The 26,212-nt window shown below is 39.2% G+C and overlaps 2 protein-coding genes across 6 annotated transcripts in view; one reads left to right on the forward strand and one right to left on the reverse strand.

Annotated features, from left to right (window-relative positions):
• The window catches only part of RERE (arginine-glutamic acid dipeptide repeats), a 257,327-nt gene that overhangs the window by 198,385 nt on the left and 32,730 nt on the right, over window positions 1–26,212 (reverse strand). For 2 of the 5 annotated variants that reach the window (XM_030017395.2, XM_030017392.2), the window contains exon 1: window positions 7,761–7,990. The exons of 1 other annotated variant lie outside the window; for it this stretch is intronic. The gene's annotated coding sequence lies outside the window, so the exon portion shown is untranslated. Of the gene's footprint in view, window positions 1–7,112; window positions 7,233–7,760; window positions 7,992–26,212 lie in introns of those variants that run through there. 2 more of the 5 variants (XM_030017396.2, XM_030017394.2) reach the window with 2 other exon arrangements.
• The window catches only part of LOC115343017 (heterogeneous nuclear ribonucleoprotein U-like protein 2), a 51,847-nt gene continuing 33,779 nt past the window's right edge, over window positions 8,145–26,212 (forward strand). The window contains exon 1 of the mRNA XM_030018428.1: window positions 8,145–8,214. Within this exon, the coding sequence (XP_029874288.1) occupies window positions 8,145–8,214 (70 nt within the window). The remainder of the gene's footprint in view (window positions 8,215–26,212) is intronic.

A 26,212-nucleotide genomic window follows, 5' to 3' on the forward strand; every position in this document is an offset into this window, starting at 1 on the left:
GCAGTACCTGCAATCAGGGCATGCTGCTAAATTCCAGTAAATCAGCAACTGTCTCACAAGCAGCTAAAACTTCTAAAGGAAGCACAGGCAAAACAAACAATCCCAAGCTAAACCATTCCTACTTGTGATTTAGAGATCATAGCTATACTTATTTTTCACATTAACAATATTTTAGTCACAAATTGTATCACTCAAAGCCACAGATCTCATTTGTACACAAAGTCAAGTTAGGGTAAAACTCATTTTTAATTTTTTTTTTTTTTTAAATCTTAAAAATTTCACATTGATATTCCCCATGTACTGGAGCATTTGATGATGTGCTACTTGAGTTAAAAATAGAGCATCATTGACTCTTTCTTTCCAAACACCACCTTTTCTTATGTCAGGGCTGCAGAGAAGTACCCTACCAACAGATGAAGCTGCAACAGCCCTGCTCAGTTGCAACTACGACATTCATTCATGAAAGAATTCTTTCAATTTAGACCAGAGCGTACTTCAAATTCCCTTAGCAACGGTGGCATGTACTATTGTAAAGAGAGCAGACCCAAGGTGAAATATTATCAAGAACTGAAAAACCTCACAGAAAACCTATACAAACAGATGGCATAATTTGGTTTTTTTTAAATGCTACTTAGCATTTACAGCTGGAAGTGGCAAATATCTAACATGCTTTGAATATGCAAATTATAAGATCAACACAAAAGAGGACAATGCAATTTCTTTTAAAGACAGGCAGTCATAATGTTGAAACAGACTGCAACCAATTTTCATACACTATTCATAATTACTTTATTACACTGCGAAAGGGTAATCAGTTTCCAAATGATCTAACAACCTTGGGCTGCTCTTAACTCTTTTATACCAGTCTTAACTACAAGCACAGGCTAGGTCTCCAACTTTAAGCCAGTTAAAATAGTCCAATATTAAACACACAGGTTAGAAGTGTTCTTCCTCACATACTCTCACACAAACCAGTATACAAGCTTACCTAAGAGCATTCAATTAATAAGCAGGAACTGCTATATATATATTAAAAAAAAAAAATCCATTTCCAGCTCTAATCTCAAAGGAATAGCTTTATTATCAGGAAAGGGAAATCTGATTTTTGGCTCCTTTGTTAGATTTCCATAGGAAATGGAGCAAATACAGTATGTTTTGACTGCTTGCAAGAGTAAATTCTACAGGGATCTGTTACTATGTCAAACAAAAAAAAAAGTCCCCAACCTTAAGTGCTTGAATTGTATTGACTCTAATATTACGGCTGAGTCATTTTCATACTGTCTTGTAACTTAACTACCCGCTGAGGCCACTTTTAGTCATCAGTCACTGAGTAAACCCAAGAAACTTCACAACATGAAAAAATACAAATAACTAAGTTCCCAGGTCCAACTTGTGCTTGCATTTAAATACCTGCTACCCTCTGCTGGGTTTCTACAGTTTTCCAAACAATATAGCGGGGGGAGACGGGGGCGGCCTGATGGCAAGAACAGAAAGGCTGGGAACTTCCCATAGTCAGAGGATGTAACATGTTGGTCCTGGTTTAGGTAAACATGTTGAGTTTTGTAGACTGATTAGATTAATGAGCTGAAACCTCCCCAGTAAAGAACAAACCTAAAGCTACGTCATTTTGAAGTTTTAGAACTTTTTACTGCCATCATTTTACTAGCTAGATGAACAAGAACAGAGATTACAGAACTGTGGGTTAAAATGTCCAATGTAATGGCAAAATTCTCTGCATTGTCTCTAGTTCCCAACAACAATGATCAAAACGGAGGCCCTGATCTTCCAAAACAAGATTAACACGCAAAACCTGACAGCAGTGTTCAAACTACTAAACACTTTTAATTTTAAGCATCTAAACAGAATAAAAACTTATCAGACTCCAGATGCTGCCGAAACATGTATTGCCTGTTAACAAAAAGTCAGCTTTATTTCAAAAACAAGTCATTTTCATCTCTACAAATAAGCAAATTCAAAGAAACCACTGCCAAAACCAAAGCATTTTTTTATTGCTAGTTTCAAGAAAATTCAAATCAGCACTTAAGACAAAATTTATTACATGTACAAAACTGGTGTTACAGAAGCAGGAATGTATCTACACCAAGATTGGTTGGTTTTAGTAAAAGGTTTACTCATCATACAGCTTTTTACAGTCAATTCAATTAAAAAAAAAAAAAAACAACCAAGACTGAAAGATCTGCAAGTATCTAACTTTTAGGAACCAATACTAATGCATTCTAGATTTATCTTACATGAAAATGAAAGTGATACCCATTTTCATAGAAGCCTAATCAAACCAAGTTAGCTTTCAAAATCTGCCATTACTTCCCAAAAGAAGCGTACAGCTATGTTTTTAATGCTAAATTTACAGCCACCATTTCTTCCGTATTTTTACTAATATTAGAAAAGGCCTGAATTCCAAACCCACCATTACATAAAAAAGCCATGTGGTTATAAGAAAATCTACACATCACAATCAAATACTATGTATTCCAGTAGTAAAACATTTATCCAATCACCAAGACCTCTTCTTGGCAAAAAGCTTGACAAAAAAAGTTTCCTAAAGAAAGCCAGCTTGTTTTAATCATTTACATTTTTCAACACTATTTGTTCTCACTTTGTATCCAAAGGTCAGAACTCAAACCACTACCCCAGGCAAACTTTGGAATAAATATTATTTTTGTCCACTCTTCTGGAAAGAATTTCACTTCTGTTAAGAAAGCTGAAGTACAAAAAACAGATTTCCCTCTGATCCATTTACAGATGCTTCACAATATTTTTCATAAACAGAAAGCTAGCTTAGAGGAAGTTTTTCATGGGTCCTATCCTTTATTACTTCATTGAGAGTGTTACATCATTATCAGCTTTTGCTTTCTTCAGTAACAGAGAAATTTGTTCTGTGAGAAATACACACACCAACATGAGAAACGGTAAGACAAAGAGTAGACAAAGCAAGGTCCAGTTGATATGACGGTTTGAACTATGCCAACTACGATTCCAGTTACCCTGACTCAGCCCTTCTTCCCTAAAATGCCCCTTCTGAAATCACCTTATTATATACATATCAGAAAATATTTGCACATTAATCTACATGTTATTGGCTAGTAAATTATTCCAAGAAAAGGCCTGCCCATCGTAGCTTGGCAATCTTCATTAAACTGAGTGCTTATATCCATACCGCATGCAGCTCAGTGATGCATTAAGATCAGAAAACTGGAAGAACCTCCCCTCATATACCAAAGACACTTTTGCTGCCCCTTGGACAGACCTATTTCTAAAGCAGTGTTCAGTGTTCTGCACACCAAGATGAAAAACTTTGTTTAAAGATTCATGCAATTGACTATCAATATTAGAGATTCACATCAGAGTATCAGGTAGCTTTCTATTCTAGGACTACAGTGATTAGGATACCATTTCTCTCATTTACCCCTAAAATGCAAAACAGAGCTACTCCGTGTTCTCTGTAAGTCATTTACTGATCTGAGTGACACTTTAAATGCACAATGTTCAAAAGAAATAAAGGAAGTAGGCATCTCAGCCAAGACATTACAGCTCACAAAAATTAGTAAAACTAACGCGCAGGCTTGTTGCCTGACCCAATCGCATCTGTAAGTCACCACTTCAGTAAAGCAGTCAAAACTACTCTGTAGCCTTTAAAGAGATGAAAGTGCTGAGCGTTTGCATCAAACACCACAGGCTAGATGGAATTTCTGCTTCCTAATGCCTAGAAAACACTACTAGTTCTATCCAATTTTCTGAATCTCTTAGCTACGGAGCCAAGTAAGCCAAGTCCTCAACAACTATCACACCCCTAAGGAAGAACTCTCAGATGCACTTGCCACTTAGCTCCGGAATTGCTTTTGTTTTCTGCCTGGTACATTCAGCTAAAGTAGAATTAGCATTTGTTTAACTAAACACGTCTGGCAGTTCAAAACCAAGTTTCACTCACGATTTAGATATTCCTGCTTTGGGGACTAGGGGAACAATGGCCACCCAGAGGGATAAGGCCAACAGCTGGGGACTGTAACAACTCCCATCAGCACATTTTAATCCATTCATCTGTCAGATGAATGCAGCTAATGCTACAAAGAAATATCCTTAATTTGAAAATCACTTGGCCAAAACAGCATTTCATGATCATCTCAACACATGGTATCTACTTCTACACTCTGCCTTCATAATTGGTTTTTTTACCAGTAACTGGACCTCAGGTGAAATACCACATTATCCATATATATCAACAAATTACAGAAATACTGGTTTTCAGTGTTTTACAAAAAGGTTTTACTCCTAATTCAGCATACACAGCATCAACACAATCTCTCTGTACCACTTGAAAAAGTCCCAGAACAAGGAAAGGTTAACGTATGCACACTGACCGAACATTTAGAGCCAGCTCTATAAAGCTGTACATTCTTTAAAGAATACAATGCATATCTCTCCAAGAGACTATCTTCCCAAAAATCTGCAGCACCCCAATGCCAAGATGAAGCAGAAAATTACTGGAAGGATGGCTTTTTCTGCCTATAAGCCTCAACCATATAAAATGCTACCAAGTAGTTAGCTTAGATCCTCGGTATGGGATTTTTGGACTATGAGCTGGATATCGAACTGTACTTGCAGTTGATGCTCAACTAACCCCACTGAGGTTGTGGAGATCTGACTATTTTTCACCTGCTGAAATTTGGTCCATTAAATCAAAGTTTCAACGGCATGAAGATTATCTCAGGTGCCAAAAAGGAATGGCATTGTCTATACACTTTAAAAGTTGCTTGGTTTTTCTCCAGATGGAGAGTACAATCACCCTTTAAGTGATTCACCTACACATAGGTCAATCACTATAGCAGGAACTCATTCATAGTACACCAGGAAAAAAAAAAAAAGGGGGGGGGGGGGGGCAACCTATCACTGACCCTGTAAAATTAGGAAGTTAGGGATTCCTTCTGGGTACTCTTAAGCCAAACAATAGGTAGCATAACCCCCCTCGACCCAAAAAACAAGGAGATTTAGGTTTAGTTTAACAATAAATAGCTTGTTTTCTTTCCCACACACAAAAATCAAAACAAAGCGCTCTCACAGATGAGCTATTAACTACTCACATTCAGGAAACAAAAGCCCCATCTTGTCACCTCTACATAAATAAAAGTAAGCAAAAGAGGGGTTGAGAAACACACCAAGAGATTCTCTACAACCTGTAGTTAAATTGCAAAGACAGTCGATGCATTCTGACAGAACAGCTGTATACATCATTATGTTAATTAAAATTAAAGTCTCATCTACTTAGCATACAAGCAATTCACTGAACCTTAGTGACAAAAGGAAGGAACCATTTCCTCAAAGAGGCATAATCACATACAACTTTAACAAGTTGTCTGCTTATACTGAAGGCCACAGCATAAAGGAGATAGAAAAGCATTTAAGACACAGTCCTGGCTATTTTAAGTAAAACAAAGCACTATCAACTATAAAACACACACAAAGGAAGTGGTAGGATAGATTACGTCAGCCCTTGCCTCAATTCATAAATCCTAACCACAAAACAAGACAAATTCTTAACTGCCTTTCTCTGGAAAGATGTTTAAAGTGAATACATGCAGTTTATGTCTTAAAATACGCTACTGAACAACACTCGCTGATGCATCACTTTCAAACAGCCGGGGGGGGGGGGGGGGGGGGGGGGGCGGATTGTGTAATCCTAGTCAATTCTATCGTGCAGCCAGATCAAATAACATTTCAAGAAGTGCCTGCCAAGCACCCAGCCTGCCAGAGTACAATAAGCACTCGAGTGCTCTGGACTCCAAACCACCTTTCACTGGTCCCACAGATCTTTATAAAATACTTTAAACACTACTAAATTACAGGGTTGGAAAAACAAATAAAAGCTTTTAAATGCTGCTCCTACACAATTCTCAACTTGCTGTTAAGCATCTAAAACGTCTGTCTTGTGATACTCGCTAGGCGTAAGTATTCAAAAATGCGATTGCTTGTAAGAACAAAAACTGACAAAAATGCAGAGTTGGTTGCACGTCTGGAACTAATTGCCTGCAGATTAACGGCTTTACATTGGAATAGTGTTCGTCTGTAGGGTTTTAAATCCAGTTTACTTTAAAGCGAGTTCCCAGAAGAAACATATTGGTGGAGCATCTGAAACTACATTTCACTAGATTTCTGTTCTCCACTTTCCACTACTTCATGCCTAACATTAATGTTAAGTTAAAAAAAAAAAAATTAAGTCGCCTTGTTAACTGCCATTTTCATTCGCATACAATTAAAGAAGCCCCATATGGCTGTAAGGAGGCCATCCAGTCACACAATGCCCCATGCAGTGCAAAGCCACATGTACTCAAGAAGAGCTTAAAACCAATTGCAAAACAAAGCAGAGCTGGTTTCTTCCTCAGGAAACAAAGTGGCCAAGCAGGTCTCCTGTCATTATCTCAAAACACGATTAAACATCGCTAAAAAAAGTTACACCGCACAGCCTACCGATTAGTACTTCAAAGGCATTCCATTTTATCAAGTGCAGTGAAAAAGTACTTTCTTTCAGAATAAGGAAAATGCAATCCTTATCTCGTTTGCTTTAAAAAAAAAAAAAAAGGAATTAAAACACAGCGCTCCCTTTAGCTGAACTGTTTATATTTAGGACACAGAGGTAAAGCATTTGTTATGGGAAGAAAACCCAGCAGTCTTACAAGCGTTCTGAACTTCCTAGGCCAATAAAAACTACCACCTCACCTACCAAGTCGATCCAACTTTTTTTTTTTTCCTGGAAAAAAACTGGAGTAACCAAAAGGGGAAAAGAGAATGAAGTGGAGCTTTTTCTCCACCCAGGTGTTTTCTGTGTTACCATTGGCTACGTAACAATTAGTCAACTTTAAGAGCAACCTTAACAATTTTCCTCTTGGAAATACAACTTGTACGCATAAGGCACCGAAGTTCCCCCATCAGTCTGGTTTGGAGACCCGCTCTATTGACCCTCACCCCTCGTTTTAAAAGCAGATCCTAGCTGTCCTCTCTGCAAACACCCACCACCACCACCACCCCCTCCTCGGGGGGGCCTTCACCACCATCCAGGCGAAGGTCCTGCCGCTCTCGGCGAGGAGGGGTGCACTCACCCGCCAGCCTCGGCCTTAGGCTCTGCAGCTCTCGGAGGTGCCGGGCAAACACAACTCGTCCGCAATCCCAGCGGCTGTTACAGCCTGACCCCAACAAACCCGGGGGTTTCTCCTCCGGAGCCTGTGGAGGCGGGGGGGTCAGTTGGGGGGGGGGGGGGGGGGGCCGCGGTGCCCAGCGGTGGACCCCGTGAGGCAGAGGAGGGAGCAGGGGAGGGCAGAGGACGGGAGGAAGCGGGGGCCAGGGGCGACGAGAAAGCGCAGTTGGTGAACAAAAGGAGGCCCCTCCGCCTCGCCGCCAAGCAGCTGGGCCGGGGCGCGGAGCGGGCGGCGGAGCGAACGGCGTCGCCGGGGCCCGCCGCCGCCCCCCCCGCCCCGTTCCAATCCCCCCCCCCCCCCCGCTGACCGCCCCCTCAGCAGCGCGGCTGCGGGCGCCGCCACATGCCGCGGCCGCCGGCCCCCGCCCGGCACCGGGAGGAGGCGGGCGCGCCGCACGGCCCCGGGAGGCGGCGGCGGCGGCAGGCGGCGCGGGGGAAAACCCGGCGCGGATCCCACCCGCCGCCCGACCCCCGCCGGGTTTCCCCCCCCACACACACACTCCCCGGCCCCCCGTCCGTTACCCCCGCCGCGCCCCGCCCGGCTCTCACGCACCGGCCCGGCCCGCCGCCGCTTCCCCGGTCCACGCGGCGGGGCGCAGGCACGCACACGGAGACACACGCTCCTTCTTCCCCCGGCGGCGGCCCGCCTCTGCCTCCTCCCCGCTCAGCCGAGCCGGAACCGGGAGCCCCGTGATTGATGGCAGCTCTTTAATAGCGTGGTCAGCTAGAAAATGCATCTGCAAGCAAGATATTAAGGAGGCAAAGCATCCCCGGGAGTGATCAGCGGCTCACATCCCAGAGCCGCAGCCAGGAATATTAATGCTACCAGCCCTCCTCGCCTCCACAAATGCTGATCAAAACACACAGGGGGTGGGGAAAATGCAGATAAAATAGAGGGGTGGAGGGAATACATCCACACGCGGCATTCATTCCTAAGATGGATAAGAAAGAGACGCCTGTCCAGTGGCACATCAAAAGACGCTACTACACAAGGATTTTGTTGCAGCGTATCAATTAGTAAGCCATTTTGTTTAAAATCCTTTCTACGACGTCTTCCCTCCCCCCGTCAGAAACAGAAATTCATCTGCTCGGCAAAACATGTTCCTTGTAATTGTATTTCATTGGCAATTTTTAAAAATAATATTCATCTCTTACTACGTGCCTTCGTGCAAACCTGTAACTTGTCTGAAATTCACAACGTCTCGCACTGTTCTTTAACACCACAACCATGACCTTTCAGCTGCTAGCACCGACTTAATTTTAGAGCAAAGCTTCGCTATTTCCCTTGCAGAATAACACGCAAAACAAGTCATCTATGTAATCCACTACCTGAGGGCAACATGCACTTCCCTCCTGCCAAGCAAATCCATTTCCTAGCCATGCAGCAGTATTTTGCCTATAAAACAAATACGGGAGTACACCTTCTCAAAGCTGGTTGTTTTTTTCTTTTGGTTTTTTTTTTTTTTTTTTTTTTTTACAAAGCCAAGTTAAAAAAAAAAATCAAGGTTCACAAACCCAATTAATCAGAGCAACACCCTCAAGTACTGTCTGCCAACTTATTCTTTCCAGATGCTGTTAATTATTTGTAGTTGTGTATTTTCCCTCTCTTTATCCATAGATCCAATTTCTACCTTGTTTTGTACTATAGCACAGGAGTCCATCAGGAGACAAAGATCCAACTTCAAAATTTATTCTGTACTTTCTAGAAATAGCTACCTAAAACCACTAACACAGCTGAAGTAACTGATTAATTCTAATGTCCTTGCCACATTGCAAGACTGCTATGATCAATACAAATTGAAGACAGTGTACAGCACAAGCTTTGCTCCTGCAATATTCATTGTACAAGAGCTTCTGAACTGGAGCCTATCTTCAAAAGAACTGGTTCAAAATAAGCTTTGTAACCAAGTAGCCGTGTGATAGCTCCAAACCTGCCAGAGCTGAAATTCAATCCTTAAGTCAGCACAAAGCAACCACATTGCATTTATCCTCACTTCAATTTTCTAATCAAATGTGGCCTGACACCTGGCAAATCACAAAAAGGAACTTACTGCTCCAGTGTGTATTTAAATCAGTGTTTACTTCTAATGACTTCCAAAAGAGCTTTCCAGCTGTAAGTTAATTCAGGCCAAGTTGCATTTATTTGAAAAATACCCTGTTTGATGGTAGTTGTTCAAAAACACCTTATCCCTTCAGGACTGATGACCGAGCCAGCTTGGATCACAAATCCTAAAAGTCAGTATATACTGGAAAAATGCACTCAAATTTAAAAAAAAACCACAAAGTGTATCTGTAGAATTTTTTGTATCTCATTACGATGAAAGTTGTTCAAACAGTACAAAGCACAGCATCCAGCAGTTTGAACACAGCAACAGAACTGGAAAGTATTCCTGAATCTCAGACACTGTCTTGCAAATCCAAGGCGAATCAACTTCAGAATTCAGCAATGTGGTAGATGGCACTGAAATCATCTGAAGTCCCATCTGTTTTTATACAGCATATTGGAGATTCTTGAATGAACAGAACAGCTACAGCATTCAATCACTGACATCAGAAACAACTGAACTTTCACTAATTGGCTTTCCTATGAGATACAGAGATCTGCCCCCATTTCATAGGCTAAAATAAAAAAACATGCACAGAGTACAGCCTCAAGCTCCATTTTGCAATAGGGACTTTTTATCTTGTCTTTTGGAAATGGATTGTAAAAGATGAAAATCTTTTCTTGGTCATGAAATACACCTTTGCTAGTCACAGCACTGTAAACTTACAACAGCATTTCTTTTAATATCAACACTAAAAGCACGCATGTCTGAAAAAGGGAAAAAAAGTGTGAGTTTTTAATATATATACACACAAAACCCGTCAAGCCTACTCAGGCAAAAACTACCTCCAGAAGGGTTAGGCAAATACACCGTAGAGAATGAGACCTAGAGCGGGCTTGAGCAGAGATTCACCGAGTGACAGCTTTGGAACAATTGCTAACAGACCTCGCACCACATACTGTTGTGTTTAGTCCAGTGTGCATCAGTTATCTGGTGTTACACAATGAAATAAAGCTCAATTCCACCGCATGCAAAATCCAGCCCAGTTTTCCTGGCAGCCGCCATTTATCAAAACAACCCTGTCATGTTGAGTACCATTAACAGATAACGAACTGAGACAAGGGATGCAGTTACAAGCAAAGCACTCCACATGCTACAGGCCTAAGCACGCAGCCAAGGGAGCCGATATCTGACTTCATAATAAACATTATAATTAAACGGAAGACCTAGTTGAAGAAACATTAAGGCCGTGACAAGAAACAACAGAAGCTGGAAATCTGAAAAAAAGAAGGCTTTGACTTGCTGTCAGTAATTGCTGACAATGCTTAAAGGCATGTACATATACACGCAGGTACACCTTCTCTCCTTACAGCAAAGGACTGGAAAGCACCCGTTAACTTGCAGTTTTTGGTTTTCAGCGCTCTCCGTGAATACTGTAACGCTTTGTATATTGTACCTACGCACTTCAGCTTATAAAAGATTGAGCACTGAGAAGTGACAGACAGCGTGTCTTCAAAGAACTGTAAAGTGTGCTGCTTTCTAGACATACTACTCATAACAAACACGAATAATTCATAACTTTGCACAAGAGTCCTACCATATTTAAAGAATATTAAACACAGACTTACAAATTTGAAGAATATTAAATACAGATATACTTCCACCAAGCCACAAGATCTATCGATCAGCAGCATTCTCCACTTCTTCCGACAGATTTAGCCATCAAGTACGCATAAACATTTCACTCACTAGAAACACTGCTCCAAGGGAGCAATTTCAGGTCTACCAGATATGTATACACTTGAAACACAAACTAACCGTAAACAGACTTAATGAGATTATACAGATTAAATGGGTAAATTAACTTTTTTATTTTAAGAGACATCCAAGACAAAGAGGTCCCACAAACACTTAAAGGCAGCTTGCTCAAGTCATGTAGTTAACTCATCCAGTTAATTTTTTTTTTAAAAAGCAGGTTCAAGCACACTGTCTGGCTTGCACAAATTCTACAAAGAGAAACCTTAAATTTACTTTTAAAAACACACGGAGATGTGATCATGACAAGTGTTTTCTAAAAGCTAATATAACACTACTTCCCAGCTTAGGAAAGCAACAAGTGTAACACATTAAACCCCTGCTAAGCTGAACCTATTTTTAAATGGGACTTAACACTGTCTTCAGAGCTTCACGTAAATCAAGCTCTCCCTTTGGATTTGGCATTGGGTAGGGGGGAAGAGGAAGGGAGTAGGTTCATGGAGAACAAGCTAACAGCTTGCTATTGTCACAGCACTGTTTTTCTTGTGGGTCACTTAATTCCAGCCCTCATCAAGTTTCCCTCTCACTGTCAGTGCATATATTCCCAGCCAAAATAACAGCGATACCTCCAGTAAAACAAAAAGCCTGAAGCAGAGGCAGTTTAAGCTGAAAATTAGCTAGAGAATTCCTGAGGCCAACGGTCAACTGAAGATTCCTCAGCAGAGGAGAGGAAACATAGGCTGGGCTACTAGCATGAAAGGTCACCTAACTGCTCAGAACAGGAGCACTGAATATTTGTTACCCATTTCTGTTTGTTTTCAATTCAACATCAAAGCATCTAGGCTCTACCTATTCTAAACACAAAACCATTGGTCAGGTTAGAGGTGATGTTTTCTTCCTTTGCAAATAATGCACTCTTTTATTAGTGTAAACACAGCTGAGAATAAATGATACTGAGCTCTTGTCAAGACAGTTACTACTGTCTACACACAAATTTCTTCAAACCTGCTTGAAGCAGGAAAAGTCTTGTCTGCACTTGTGTATCTGTGAGCACATGTGAAAACCCAAGAGGAAACATGCATTGAGTTTTAAGCAGCTTCTTGCCACCGCACTAATTCAGCTACAGCTTGCTCCACAATTATACGAGGGTGCTTTTCCACACTACTAAATCGTAATCTCTTAGAGGAAATTCAGTGCAATGTTATTATTGCTTCAACATAATCAAAAGGCCATTTCATTCTGTAATCCAAGCCTGCCTAAGGAGGCTGTAAACTCTGCTTACAGTTAAACACAATCAGTCTTGTCCACTTCCGCTCCACCACGTTTACATATACAGCAGGCAGCAGTTCTTAAAAATCAGCACACAAAGAGTTATTTTAATTTAGTGTATAACTACTAAAATTCAGATCAACCACTTCCTTGCCTCTCTCAAATCCCCAGATAGAACCTGTACCCTTCACAGACCATGAACCTTCAGAGGTTTGGCTTTTTTTGTGGGGTTGGATTTTGTTTGGCTGGGGGGGGGGTGTTGGTTGTTTGTTTTTGTTTGGGGTGAGGGTTGGTTTTTTTTTTCCCCTAAGCCTCTAGGTACGCAGCACCTAACCTAGCACCTGCTAAACCAAATTACTAACACTATCACGCATTTTATAGTTCAATAACTATGACTCCTTTTCTGTACTTACCCAGTGTTCAGGTTTGTATTTCAGAAGACCTCCAGTCAAGCTGTAAGTCCGTACAGGTCACTATTAAAATCTGACACCACATCAGTACTCTGGGAAAGGAAGACCCTAATCAAGCACAGAAAAGTCTGAAAAACTTCAACATCATTTTAAGCACTCTTAGGCCGAAGAATTCCAGGCACCACCCTTGCTGTAACTGTCACCAACAACTGCCAACAACAACTCCTTTGCCACCCCTGTAAGGTAACAGCTTTGGATCAAACTCCACCTGACAAAAGAGGCACAAGTCTCAAGTGCAATGCACAAATGCAAACAAAAGTCTTCCTAAGGAAAAAAAAAATAAAAAAAATCCCAAGACCTGTGCGCTGATGGTATTTACTGCTTATCAGTACAATTGCTTGTTATCAGGTAAAAACACAAGTTGCCTCAGATTCCTTCTCGGCCTACCCAGAACCTGTGACACAGCCAGAAATTTCCTGTTGGTACAGTCAGCGCATCACTCAGCTGAATACTGGGGATATAGACTTCAAGGACATAAAGTCCTGCCTAACTCCACACTACATGTCTTTGCAAGAAATTTGGTAGGTTATTTTTATACAGCATCTTTGATGCACACAGCATTTCTGTCACAGTAGGAAAGAAAAAACAAAAGTCGCTCCCCTAGGGAGCTGTGAAGACTAAGGCAATTCACATGCTAACACGTGAAATCTCAGGATTTTACTGGAAGGCCTAGCTTCGTAAGTGTTTGGGGGGGAGGGGAAGAAACGACACAAAACCATACCATCAAACCAAACAGAGAGAGCCCAGCCCACTAGGAGTTCAATCTCAAGTCCCCATACAATTAAGTGAATGTTCACAGTAGTGTCACTCCATACCCTTCTCCCTATTCTCCCCCCCTCCAAATGCTGAAGACTCAATTCTGCCAGCTATGTAAACCCTTGAAACCAGACTTGAGTGTGCATAACAAAAAGCCCAAGAAAAAAAACAAACACAAAACAGAAGAGACAGCATTTCCTATTTACAGTTAAAACTTAATTCAAGGACAGTGCTCTAAAATTGCTGCACCTCAAACAGGACAAAATTCAGCCAGAAAGACAGTATGCTTTCTTTGGGAAGAGGCAGGGGGTAGGGGGGGAACAAAACAACGAAAAAAAAAAGTTAAACAACCTGCGGAATGCAGCAACTTGGCAAAGTTTTAAAATTAAAGCTTTACGTGCATAGGTAGAATATATAAGTATGAACTGTAATAAACTTAATGGGGATATTGTGACCAAGCTACTAGGGAACAAGTAGTGAGACAAATAACTTGAAAACCAGCTACAGCTTTCATATCCGGAAATGAAAACAAACCAGGCAAGACAAATTTAAGCAAAAAAAGTCCATGTCTGCTAATGACAGAAATAACTTTTTTTTCAATATTTCTCCTCTGGTTTGCTTCCTCTTCTCTGTAGGGACCAATACTTAAATTCAAAAATGTTTTTGTAGAAAATCCCTGCCCTGGGAAACTCCAAATTACAGAATGGTACGTTATAAGCCAAGAATATTAAAACAAAATCCAGTTGTGTCTGCCAGATTTTGTGGTACTTACGGCAAGACATCAACCTGTTCAGCAGCTTATTGAATTTAATGACAAAGTGACACACACAATTTATTTTATAAGGTATTATCTTAAACAAGAAAAAAATCCAAATAGTTGTCAAGAAAAAAAGTCATATTTCAATGGAAAAGTTTACATACTTGAGAATTTAATAAATGGATTTAAAAAAACCAAGAAACCATTTGTTCTCAGCTGTATATAAAAAAAGCAAACAAAATAAAACTCTCAATAGTTAAAGGGGGGGCGGGGGAAAGGGTAAAGCGGAAGAAAAGGAGGGAAGGTAGAAGTAAGCAAAGGCATCTTTTTCAACTCTATTAAAGCAATTGTAAAACAATGGAAGTTTGCCTGTTCTTCCCTCCAGTTTCAACTAAAAGTAACTTTGGGAGTAGAAAACTTGATACCTCTATCAACAGCCTGTGGTATGTTCAAACTATTATAATATAAAGCATGCTCACACTCACAAGCTAAAGGAAATGACTGCCAAATGCTTCCTTTACAATCTTCCTTCCAGAGTAAGACAGATTCTTTACCAGGAGATTTTCTCAACACACCAAGTATAGCAGAAATTGAACTAACAGATATGTAAAATTTGCAATGGATTTACAGTCTTTTATTGAAATCACAGCACAGATCGGAAACGTGACTACAGCTCACAGTTTTTTAGTGTAGTAATCACTTTCACATTCAAAGGCTTCAGCAAATTCAATAGACTTTTTTTTTGAGTGACAATAACCACAGGATGTGACCATACCTATAATAATCTTTTCCTCCAGACAGGGAGATAAGCTGTAAAAACAGGAAGTTTCTACTATAATCTTGAAAAAATGTTAACAGTCTGAAACCACATGACTCTAGTGCAGTTACATAGGGAAGAAACTCTTCATTTCCCAAAACTATGGGAGAAGATACCTACCATATGAAACTAGTTCAGGCATTGTTCCACCACACCCCTCCAGAACCCCCCAAAACATGGAATAATGTAGAAGGTTCTCGGTTTATTCCTCTTCTCCTTTTCCCTCCACAAATTCATAACAGTAAGCAAACAAGACAGCTTCCATCTCACAGGAAGAAATAGCGTTTTATGTCAAAAATTGATACTTTCCCACATGCACAGGCATCCATTTCTTCAGAGCCTTAAAAAAAAAAAATATATAGCAAAGTAAGAATTGCAACCAAGTGTTAGGCATGTATCTGCATTGGCCATGCTACAGCCTACTACACTTAAACTAGACCTTTCATGCTTCTGAAAAAGGTCTCTCTACCCTTTGGAAGACTTGATAAAGAGATAAATTCAAAAACTTTATTGCTCAGAGGGCAACATGACCTTCCTTAAATCACACAAATTATGTAAGCAGTTTGCTGGACTCAACTTATTTTGATTTGTTTTTCAAACATAGGGATTTACTGATGTAGGAACATATTTCACACAGCGGTCTTCAACCACCTACGCAGAAGCTTTAAGTGAACTAAAAGGAAGCGGCAGATTTTTGATAGCTAATATCAACCAATTAACAGTCAAAAAGGCCTTTCGAAATCAGTTTCACAATATTTCTCACACTGCAGATGAAGAGGTAGCAATAGTTAAGCATGGTTTACACTAGCTTATCAAACACACTCAAAAAAAAATGGATCCTGCTGTATATTTTAACATAAATCAGTTCTGTGCTACTTGTCAAAACAATGCACATTTTCCTATCGGCATTTAACATAAAATCACACTAAGGGCTTAAGAATCCCATTCACGTGACTATATTCCGACTCTGATCTTCCTTCCAAATTCTCTCATAAAAAACACACTAGTCTTAACTACGTTCACCTTGGTTTCATATGTAATGCAACTACTACAGAAACACACAAATTAACTTAGTATTTTTAGGAAGGCTATACTGGCAACATGGCGGTATTTCCCTGACACTGTTCTTTCAATGACCTATCAGAAAGAAGATTTAATATAAAAGGCACCTCAGATCTTCTATTTAGTTGTCTCTTCTTGCGACAAGGAGAGAAAACACAGCAATTCACACAAACTAAGACAGAAAAACTTAAAGCATATAATCCCCATCAGAATTGGGCAACAAAATAATTTCAAGGCAACATAATAAGGATATGTGAGATCTATCTATGTCATTTCTTGAAATTACTTGCAGAAAACTGTAAAACCTCAGAGTACCATTCCCTCCCATTCTAAATTGTGTTCCAGACATTACATCTTTGATGAAGGCAACTGCCTGCAGATTGCAAATCAAGACCTAACTGAAACATATACACACACACACACAGGGATAATTCCATGAAACAAACATTCATTTAAGAAAATATTTACATGTTCTACGTAAATTTACACGAAAGGCAAACATTCCAGGACAAGAGGAATGCTTGAGTTTCAGATGATGTGAGGCAAGTTTCTAATGTAACAATAAACACACACCTTTAAAGCTGCTGCATAGAAACATAAGAAACCTCTTTCAACAAAAAGGGCTCAAGAGTAATCAGTGCCCATTTTTTAATCAGGTGACACGGTCAAGATGCAGTATGCCATCTAGTGTCAGACTCCTAAAAAAGTTATAAAACCCACCAAAACACTGTAAATTCAAGTAAGCCACAAAGACCACGTAGAGACTTGACTTTGCAATTGCAAATTTTAAATCTTCAGTTTTCCCCTCAAGTGCTGACAACGGCCCAACTGAAAGCATTAAGGAAAAAAAAAACCAAACCTAAAGCACAAAGTTAAGCAACATCACAGGAAGTTCTTTAATACGTTTGGTTCCCACTCCAGCTAACAATTTGATTCATTAATCAAGACATGAACTGAAGAGCAACAGAAACAGCGTGCAAAGTGCACAAAAAAACAGAGCCGCACAGGCAAGTCTTTGGACACGTGATACGTAGAACCTCAAAGGTGTTCTTTGTTTGGTCTATGAGCTATTATCTCATTCTCTTCTGAACACAATGTCTAGACTTTGACGAGGTGACTGACAGGAACTGCTGAATTTTCATGCTAGTGTTTTATCAGTAACAAGCATACACATACACCTCACGAGTTCATTGATAATCCATTAATAAGACTTGCATTAATAAGACTTACATTAAAGCTTGGCAGGCAACTTCCTCATGAAACAAAATCTGCTTCTTTGCTTTTTAGGATCTGAACGTGCCAAGAGTGGCGTATCAAGAGGTGAAAAAATAATTTAAAGGTTACCCTTTGTTTCAATTTCCCTAACATAGTTGTCATTACGCAGTCACAGAACACACACTAGGTTATCCGCTTCGTTCCTGTTTATAGTCTCCAGTCATCAAGTTTCAGAATGAAAATTTTCAAATCACGTGTCTACACTAGCACATGCACATGTAACTTCACATTCATGTAACCATACACAGACAGCAAGAAGAACTAGTGCCCTCCCCCTAAACAACAGATGAAAATGTCACACTGCACATGTCTAACTTCCATGAGGATGCCAGTGTGTAGCAAGTCATGGCTGTAAAATAACATTAAGCAGGGAATTGTCAGGAGTGAACTAACAGGGAAAAAAAATCAACTAAAAGTTTAGTGAAGAGAGGGAACTGGAAAGCTGCCTAACTAGAATCAAAGCCTGTACTTCCAGGCTTATTTGTAAAGCATGGTTGTTAACAGTGGTTAAATATTAACAGCGAATGCAATGTCAGGAAAGCAACATGAAGTATACTCTGTAGCCTCCCTTTACAGGCATGTAAGAAATGATTGCCTAGACCATTACCCAAGTCACAGGGTTACAAGACATCAATTCCAACCCCAACACCCTACATTTTTCCAAAGGAGTAGGCAACAAAATGTTGTTGTCATTCCCCTCACTACCTCTTTCACAATGATATCTACACTTTGGGATACCAATAACCAGATATATTTTAAATAAGTGGACCTCACTGGACAAGTGAGGTCAAGAACAAGCCTGATAATCCTGTTTGATTCAGTTCTTGGAATGAATAGAGAGTGCCTTTCAGGGCTTCCACTGCGAAGAAACCCATTATTAGACCTCATTTTTCAGTTAATCCAAAGGATGAAGATATATACAGGAAGTGGTGTTTAAAAGGAAAGACTGTGAAATCAAATAGCTCCCAAGAATATCACTAGATCCATTTCAGATTAAAACCTCTACTACCTTCCCTCCATTAGTCCAACTTAAGGTAGGAAGCACCGTGTTTTGCTCATTAGTTTCAGAGCTTGGGTGGGGGTGTTTGTGGGTTTGGGGTTTTTTTAAAATAACCTTTAGGATGGTGCTCTGTTGATTAAACCATTTTCATCCTTCAATGAGTTTGATTCCTATTAGTTCAGACTGCAGAGAAGACATTGATTTTTACTACAGTCAGGATCAAGAGAAGTAACAGCTTTTCCAATTAAACAACTGCTCACCACGTTAAGTAGAAAAATATGTCCACAGCAATAATGTGCAAGTGTCCAAAGCACTCTTCAATGCTAACAAAAGCTCACAGACATGCTTGTAATAACTTTAACCTTTAACTTGAGAAAGGAGGAAAACTCCATGTATTACAGGCAGTTCAGCTCCTGTTAACTCTGCTGATAAGAAGCTGTAACACTGAGAAAGGCTCAAAATTACAGACAACTCATCTTCCAGCTCTGAATTACCATCATTATACCACACAAATCACCACATTGGGCTTCAGCCTACTAAAATAGAAATCACAACCAGAAATGGTCTAGTAGGCTGCTGCTGCTTCTCCTCTTAAATGAAGCTTTTATACCAAACAAATCTATACAGTTCTTGTGCTATAGCCTTTCACAGAGTTACACTGTAAATCAAATATTTTATTCCACAGCCTGCAGCTATTCCCACATTTAATAACTGACATGGGAGGCAAGTTTTAATCTCCAGACTGAAACAATTACTATCCTCATAACCACTCAAGTCAGAGGTAAAAATTACAAGTTTTGTATTACCCAATTGTATATTCAGGGGGAAACAGTAATACTTTTCCTGAGGAAAAAGGCAAAGTATATTCAGTACAACAAAAGAGGGGAGCCCCAACAATCATATTGCCCAATTTTGTGTGTACTACGATGACCATGCACCCCAAGCAGTCAAGACAAGACTTTCTTTTAAGCTGTAAAAGAAATGCATCATTCTTTCCAGAGCAGCAAAGAAAAGAGAAATCTGAACAGACACTATATTTGCAGATTTAAATATTCTCCGACCAAGAACTTGAGCCACAGTTTCAGGTAAGATCTTAAAACAACCAGGGGACTTTTTTTAGTCATTAGGGAAGCAGTTCTCATGCTCAGAGGAAAATCTACTGAAAAGCTACCTGAATTAAGTGACCTCAAAGTCTGTCCTGTATCTGTGCAATTAATGCCAATGCTGCGTTTTCAGGTTTCAAAATACATGTTAAAAGGAGCTCAACTTTTAATTTAGGAAGTTACTCTAACAGCAAGAGCCATGACTGAGAATAGCAATACCTACACTCCCCCTAAAATGCTACCAGCACTTCTAATAGTCTGCCTTGGCCACATACAGCTGGTCCATGGATACATCCTACTGCAACTGCCAAAACAGAAAGGCATTTGATATGGAAACTACTGCCCTATGCTGCGGTCCAACACTAAGCAACTAAGAACCATTAGGACTTTGAGGCTTTACAATCTCTAACCAGAAAATGCCCTCCCAAGTACAATTACTTAGTTGTTTGGGAAAGGATCGCAAAACTGTATGTAAATGTAAGCAAAAGAAGAATGTGTTACAGGGACAGTTACAAAGAACAGAAAAAAAAAAATCCCTACGTGAAATCTCAGTTTGGAATTTGTACATTATTACATGTTTTACTACCAGTTATTACCAGCTGTTGGAAAGGAATATTAAAAAAAAACAAACAAACCACAGCAAGTCAAGACACTGCTTCTTTCTCTTTGAATATATTGAGGAAAAAAAGCAGTATTTTACCTCTTGTCCAAGAAAATAAGAAAAAACCATTCAGTTTGAACCATTCAGCTTTTTATTTATGCTCTACAAAGCCCTGCAAAGATACTTCAAACATCCAAATTATTTAAGTCAGCATGAAAACGAGAGGTAGGGTGTTAGAGCTCACAGTGTTTTGGAATCCTTGTGAAGGAATCCCCCCAGAGCTAAATAATTAAGACACATCTTCCAGAGTAGCTCTCCAGTCCAAACCAATATTCGTGTTTCCAATACGCTGAGAGACCATGCGGTTGGTGAGAAAGACAGAAGGAATGCACAGCGACTCTTATTGCTTTTCTTCAGAGAAGCGTGATCTTTCGATGTTAAAGGGGAAAGAGAATGCTATCTTGATTTAGAGTGCCCTCTAGAGTCAGCTCCTAATTAATGACATCAAACACGAATGCTTCATTCACTTAAAGAATTCATACCACTAGTATCTGCAGGTTTCTAAAAACCGGCAGTATTTTACACAAAAGCCAATAACAGCATTTTTCAGACCTCAGGGGATAAATGTATTCTCTTCTAAATTTACATACTGTGTGTGTGTGTGTGTGTGTGTATACATATATATCAGTCACATATCCACCACAGTCTGAGCTGGGAAGAGGGGTGAATGAAATCGCACAGGTCTCGGAGTGGTGTCTCATTGCACAAAGCATTTTTTGCAGTTTTGAACAACTATCAACTTATTTAAGCAGGTTGTTGATAACTGTGTGATAGTACACAACTGAACTTTCTCTGAGTTTAGTTTATGAAGGGCTGTTGCTGTTACCACACACAGTGCAGCTTTTCTAAGAGCACAACATCCACAGGAACGATGCGAAATTTTACACCTGTAAAATTTTACAGTTCTCCTGTAACAAGTGCTAAAAAGAATTCCTGGTCTTTTAAGTACTGTTAAACAACAACAGACACCATGCAACAAAGCTTCTTATTCGGTATGCATGTCCACTTGCACCTTTTCTCCCACCTGCTACCAGTGTTTGGATAAGCTTCCTCCCCCTCTCCCTGGAAAAAAAAAAAAAAAAAAATTTCTCTGAAATACCAATGCCCAGAGGGAGTTATTGCATTGGGCTGCATAAAAAAAACCCACCAAACACCAGAACAGTATATGTAAAAAAAAAAAAAAAAAAAAAAGGCATTTTAGCAGTAACAAAGCTTCAATATCATCCAGGCTGAAAAGTCTCATTTTCAAATTCCTCTCGCAAACTTCCATTTTCAACTGCTTAGCTTAAGCGAGACCACAATGCTCCTACATTTTTCCCAGTTTATCTCCTCAAGGTATCTTCCTTCATAGAGCAGAAGACTTGCAACTAGTTTCACTTCTGATGAATTTTCCTACCCATGAAAATTTAATGGGGGGTGGGAAATAATGGCAAAGCTAAGAATAGAACTCCATTGTAGTCACCAAGCCCATTTTGTCATTAAGAAACCTGTCACAGAGCAGGAAAAAGCTTAATTTTTCTTATGTTGGAGTTAGCACCTCTCTTTTTTATTTCCTGTCCCAGTTTTGTGGGAACACCAAACTTTTTCACAACAGAAATGTCCCCCATGTCCACAGATCCACAGCCCAGAATAAGTTACATAGTCGAACTTAAGAAAAAATACCAACTTGCTTAGCTAAAAAGATCGTGAGCTTTTTACGTCATATGCCTATTAATTACCTTCATTTCTATAGCTTATCTAAAGAAGTTGTTCATGTTGGGCAGAGAAACACATCATCTTTTCTACTGACAGGCACAAAATCTTTTTTTTTTTTTTTTTTTTTAATCAGTATTTTACAAAGGAACACAGCCTAACACATGCCCCTTTCTGTACAAATTCCAGCAAGTTAACAACTTGAAGTGGTTTTACTCTTGGAATTACATTAAGTGTAAGTCAGTCCTAGACAATGCAACTATTTTTAGGACTTACTTTTCATCACTTAAAGATGCAGGTCCTTCCATCCTTATCAGCCTTAAAGGGTGTCATAAGCTACTAATTTTGATCTCCAAAAGCACTAAAGAAGTCATAGAAGACTATACCATCTAACATGAGATAAGCTTCTTATCTGAAACCTCAAGGACACGGGCATCTTGATCTCTTTTTCCCTGTGTATGAACCCTTTTGAAAGACGGTATGCACAAACAGTCTCTGCGTAAACTCCTAAATGTTTTCTCCTCTGGATATCAGATGACTCCTGCATACTCTTAAAAGACGTAAGCAGCGTTAAATCCTTTGATTTTATCAAGTAACAAATGTGCCCATGTCAAAACAGTTCCTTCTTCAGACATGAAAGCTGTGTAAGTATGCTGCCATTCCTGTGACAGGATATGCTAATAGCAAGAAATAGATCTTCTCATTACTAGCCCCATGCTGTTGGCCACTCTAGCTGTCCCCCTCATCATGACATGAATAAAGCTATGTAAGTATTCAGGCAAACATTAAAATGTAAGTAGAAAAAAAAAAACAAAAAAAAAAAAACCACAACCACCAATCTCCCTGAAATCTGTCCTATCAATATGCTGACAGCAAAATAAGACACTACCTCCGATTAAAGTAAAAAGCTATTAAAAAAAAAATTGCTACTTCTCTGTCACTTTGGAGGAAAATTAACTAGCTCATGTTGGATTAAGTCTAAGTTTCGTTTTCAAAGACTTCATGTGCAGCTTTCTACTGAAGTGAATAAGGAAGCTGCTATTTCTCAGATATTTTGTAATCAGACTGAGTGTGAATTGCAAGAGCCATTGTTGATCTGTTTTAACATCAGTCATGTCTCTAAGATTACCTGTCATAAGAACTGGAGTTTTTAACTATTATTTGTAAGTGAAAGATTTTAAGGCATAGGGTTTCAGTTAATTAAAAATCCACTTAGTTATCAAACTACTATTAAAAGACCTACTTCAACCTCAAACGAGGGTAAGTTACTGCCATGTGGAAACATACCATTAAATTCTCACTCATTGATTATAAACTTTTTGCTTAAAATTAGGTACATGCAAAAGATAACACTGGCACAAGAAAGGAGTTATGCAGAGAGCATCTAAAGTAACTATTCATCAATTCATTTATTAGTGATTCATTTCATCCAAATCTGAGCCCTTGGGAAGAAAAAAAAAAAACAAAACAGAAAAAAACCAGACTGTAGAATTTAATAATGTCTTTTTGGTTTAATCCTCCAAATTAAGCAGACTCGCAACCAATGACTGAGAATAGCGAATAAGTTACACAATGCAAGCAATTTCTAGTGCACTCTGAAGGCAATCTAAGTTCCTAACCAAGAAGGAGGAAGGTGTTTCCTTCACCCCCACCACCCCCTCATCTTCACTTTCCAGTCTGAGGGCCACATCTTCTAGTACAGAAAAGCAAGTAAACACACAAGGTCACGCTCTTGAGCTTTACTCACATATCTCATACTGGAGACCTATCTTCTGTTTCAGAAAATCTATGATTATCCTTCTAATCTTTCTTGAAGAGGATATTCACCCTTCATCTAAGGGGATTCAAAAAGATCTCGAGGACCCTGCTTGTGGACACAGGCAGTAACTGTAAGAACTCCAAGGGCCATAAGAATTCAGGGCTATCTTCAAACAAACATTTCCTTTAAAGTAAATCACAGGAAAAATGAGGAATTAAAACAAGAGTGGTTTTTATTTTTAAACAAGCTCAACAAAACCAAAGAGGCAGAAGAAAATCATTTGTCTCTGCAACACGTTAAGTCATTGCCAGGAAAATAAAGATTTGGAAAATAAGTCAGAAAAGGTTTTTTGCAATATAAACAGGCAGAAAGACTAGCCTACAGAAAGGCTATAATAAGCTTCCATCAGAAATTATCTTCCACAGAGATATTTGTTGCAAGAGAAACATTCAAAATAACAGCTGCTCTTACAATTGCCTAACAAATACAAGTTGAAAAACTCAACTTCACAGCCACAACAGCTATTTCATAGCTAACAAAACCAGACTAGGCTACTTGGACTGCAGAAATCATCACTCGGAAATCCTAGCATGTTTAGTCGAATTTAAAGATCATGCCGTGTCTTCTTTCGAAAAAAATCTACATGTGATTTATTTTTCTTGTTTTTGATCAATATATCAAAATAACTACTACCTATATGCTTTTTTGCAAACAGCAACAAACATCTGTGTGGGTGACCAAGATACACAATAAAAGTAGTTTCTGTACACTGGTCAACATTAGGTTCCCAAGCCCTAAACATAATAATCCTGAATGTAATCTTTAGCAATATCCTGATGGAATTAAGTGCCAAACTATGTAAAACATTACTGGATTAATAATATCATTTGCAAGATACTGGGTTTTGAGCCACAAAAGCTGTAATATCACAGCTTTTAAGGTCTAAATTGTCATATACAGCTAATGTATCGACTAGACTTCCTGCTGACAGCTCTCTACTTCTACACATACAAAGTTTGCAGTTTTCTAACAGTTGTCACTGCAAGAAGCAGTTTGGGGTTTTAAGCTCGTTGCCTTTGTACATGTGTATCTACCTTTGAACATCAAAATCAACAAATAATTGAGAACAGTAGCTAAAAATAGAAGCTATTGAAAGAAATGTAGAGCCTTTGATAGCTACAAATCTTTACTACATCTCTCAATACAGATTGCTTTTTCAAAAAGGATCAACGGTCTGGCCACTGTTTTAGCACAACCCATTCTTTCTGTAGAACCACTACTGCTCTGATTCTGAAAATGAGCAAACTGCTGTGCACATAAAAAAACATTACCTGCGATTCAACTGACAGATAAGTAATCTTGGTAGCTTTCCCGGCTTTTGCTAAAGAGCATTTCCTCAGACCTCATTTCCCTTTCACTTGACCAAAATAGAAAGATTAAGGTAAGCCATTTACAGCTAGGAAAACTAAAACTTATTACGTCTTATTTTTAACTAGCTACACTGAATTTAAAAACATATGCAGAAATTATGCCATGGCTTTCAGCAGCAACATTTATGCCTCCCACAGCCAAAGTCTCTGCATTTTCTCTCTCCTTTATATTAATGTGTTTATCCAACTGTAATTCCATTAGTATTATGTAACACAGACAATCTTCTTAGGCATTTTATCATTATCTTACACCAAAACTAACCCACTGCACAAGTACGCTTTGACTGTGAAACTTATCTTTCTAGATTTTGCTGACATTACAAGAAACTGTCCAATGTAGAACTAAACTGACACCTTCAACTACTGAGCAGATCTGCCTGTACCCTTAGCCAAACTCTCACAGAACAGAACAACAATATAACTTGCCCAATGCTGTCTTTTCCTCATACACACTCAGGACATGCTAACATTAAATTATTGTAACAGTTGTGATTCTTTCTTTAAGAAGAATCTTAAACATACATTTAATGTTTGTCAACTGTCAACCTCTCCTCCATGCCCAACAGAGTGAATACTATTTGCCATTATGTCTGTAATTTGACATTAATTCCTTAATCTTCTTAAGTCAGGGCAAGCTTGTGGATCATTATGAGGTTATTTAGAAGAGCACATTTGAAGTATTACATGTAGTGTACATCTTATTAAGAAAATAAGTTAACTCAAGTTTTGTATTTCGTCATTCATACACCTGAAAATAAATCAATTGCCTTTGGAGAGCAATAAAAAGATACACTATGAACTATTATTGCTATGTAATCCTCTTTCGTGTGGTGCAGTATCTGCTAACAAGATTGTGTAGCTTTCACATTGGATCAGCAAGACTGTGACCTTTACTGACAGTTATTTTAACTAATATTAATGCTAGAGAGATGGCCAGTGCAACAATCTTCCACATTTATGCTCTCCCATACAGATACCACACGGATTAGCTTCCACTGCCTGTCACCACTTGTTTCTCGCTTGCATCAAGAAGTACATGGATCAGGCCCAGCAATTATTCATATTGCCTGTGCAACAGCAGCAAACTACACAAAAAGCAGGCTTCACCAGAAAAACCCTTACTTCAGCGGTCTTTATTGTGCCATACCTCATTT

This window comes from Aquila chrysaetos, chromosome 6 (genome assembly GCF_900496995.4).
Source record: "Aquila chrysaetos chrysaetos chromosome 6, bAquChr1.4, whole genome shotgun sequence".
Lineage (NCBI taxonomy): Eukaryota > Metazoa > Chordata > Aves > Accipitriformes > Accipitridae > Aquila > Aquila chrysaetos.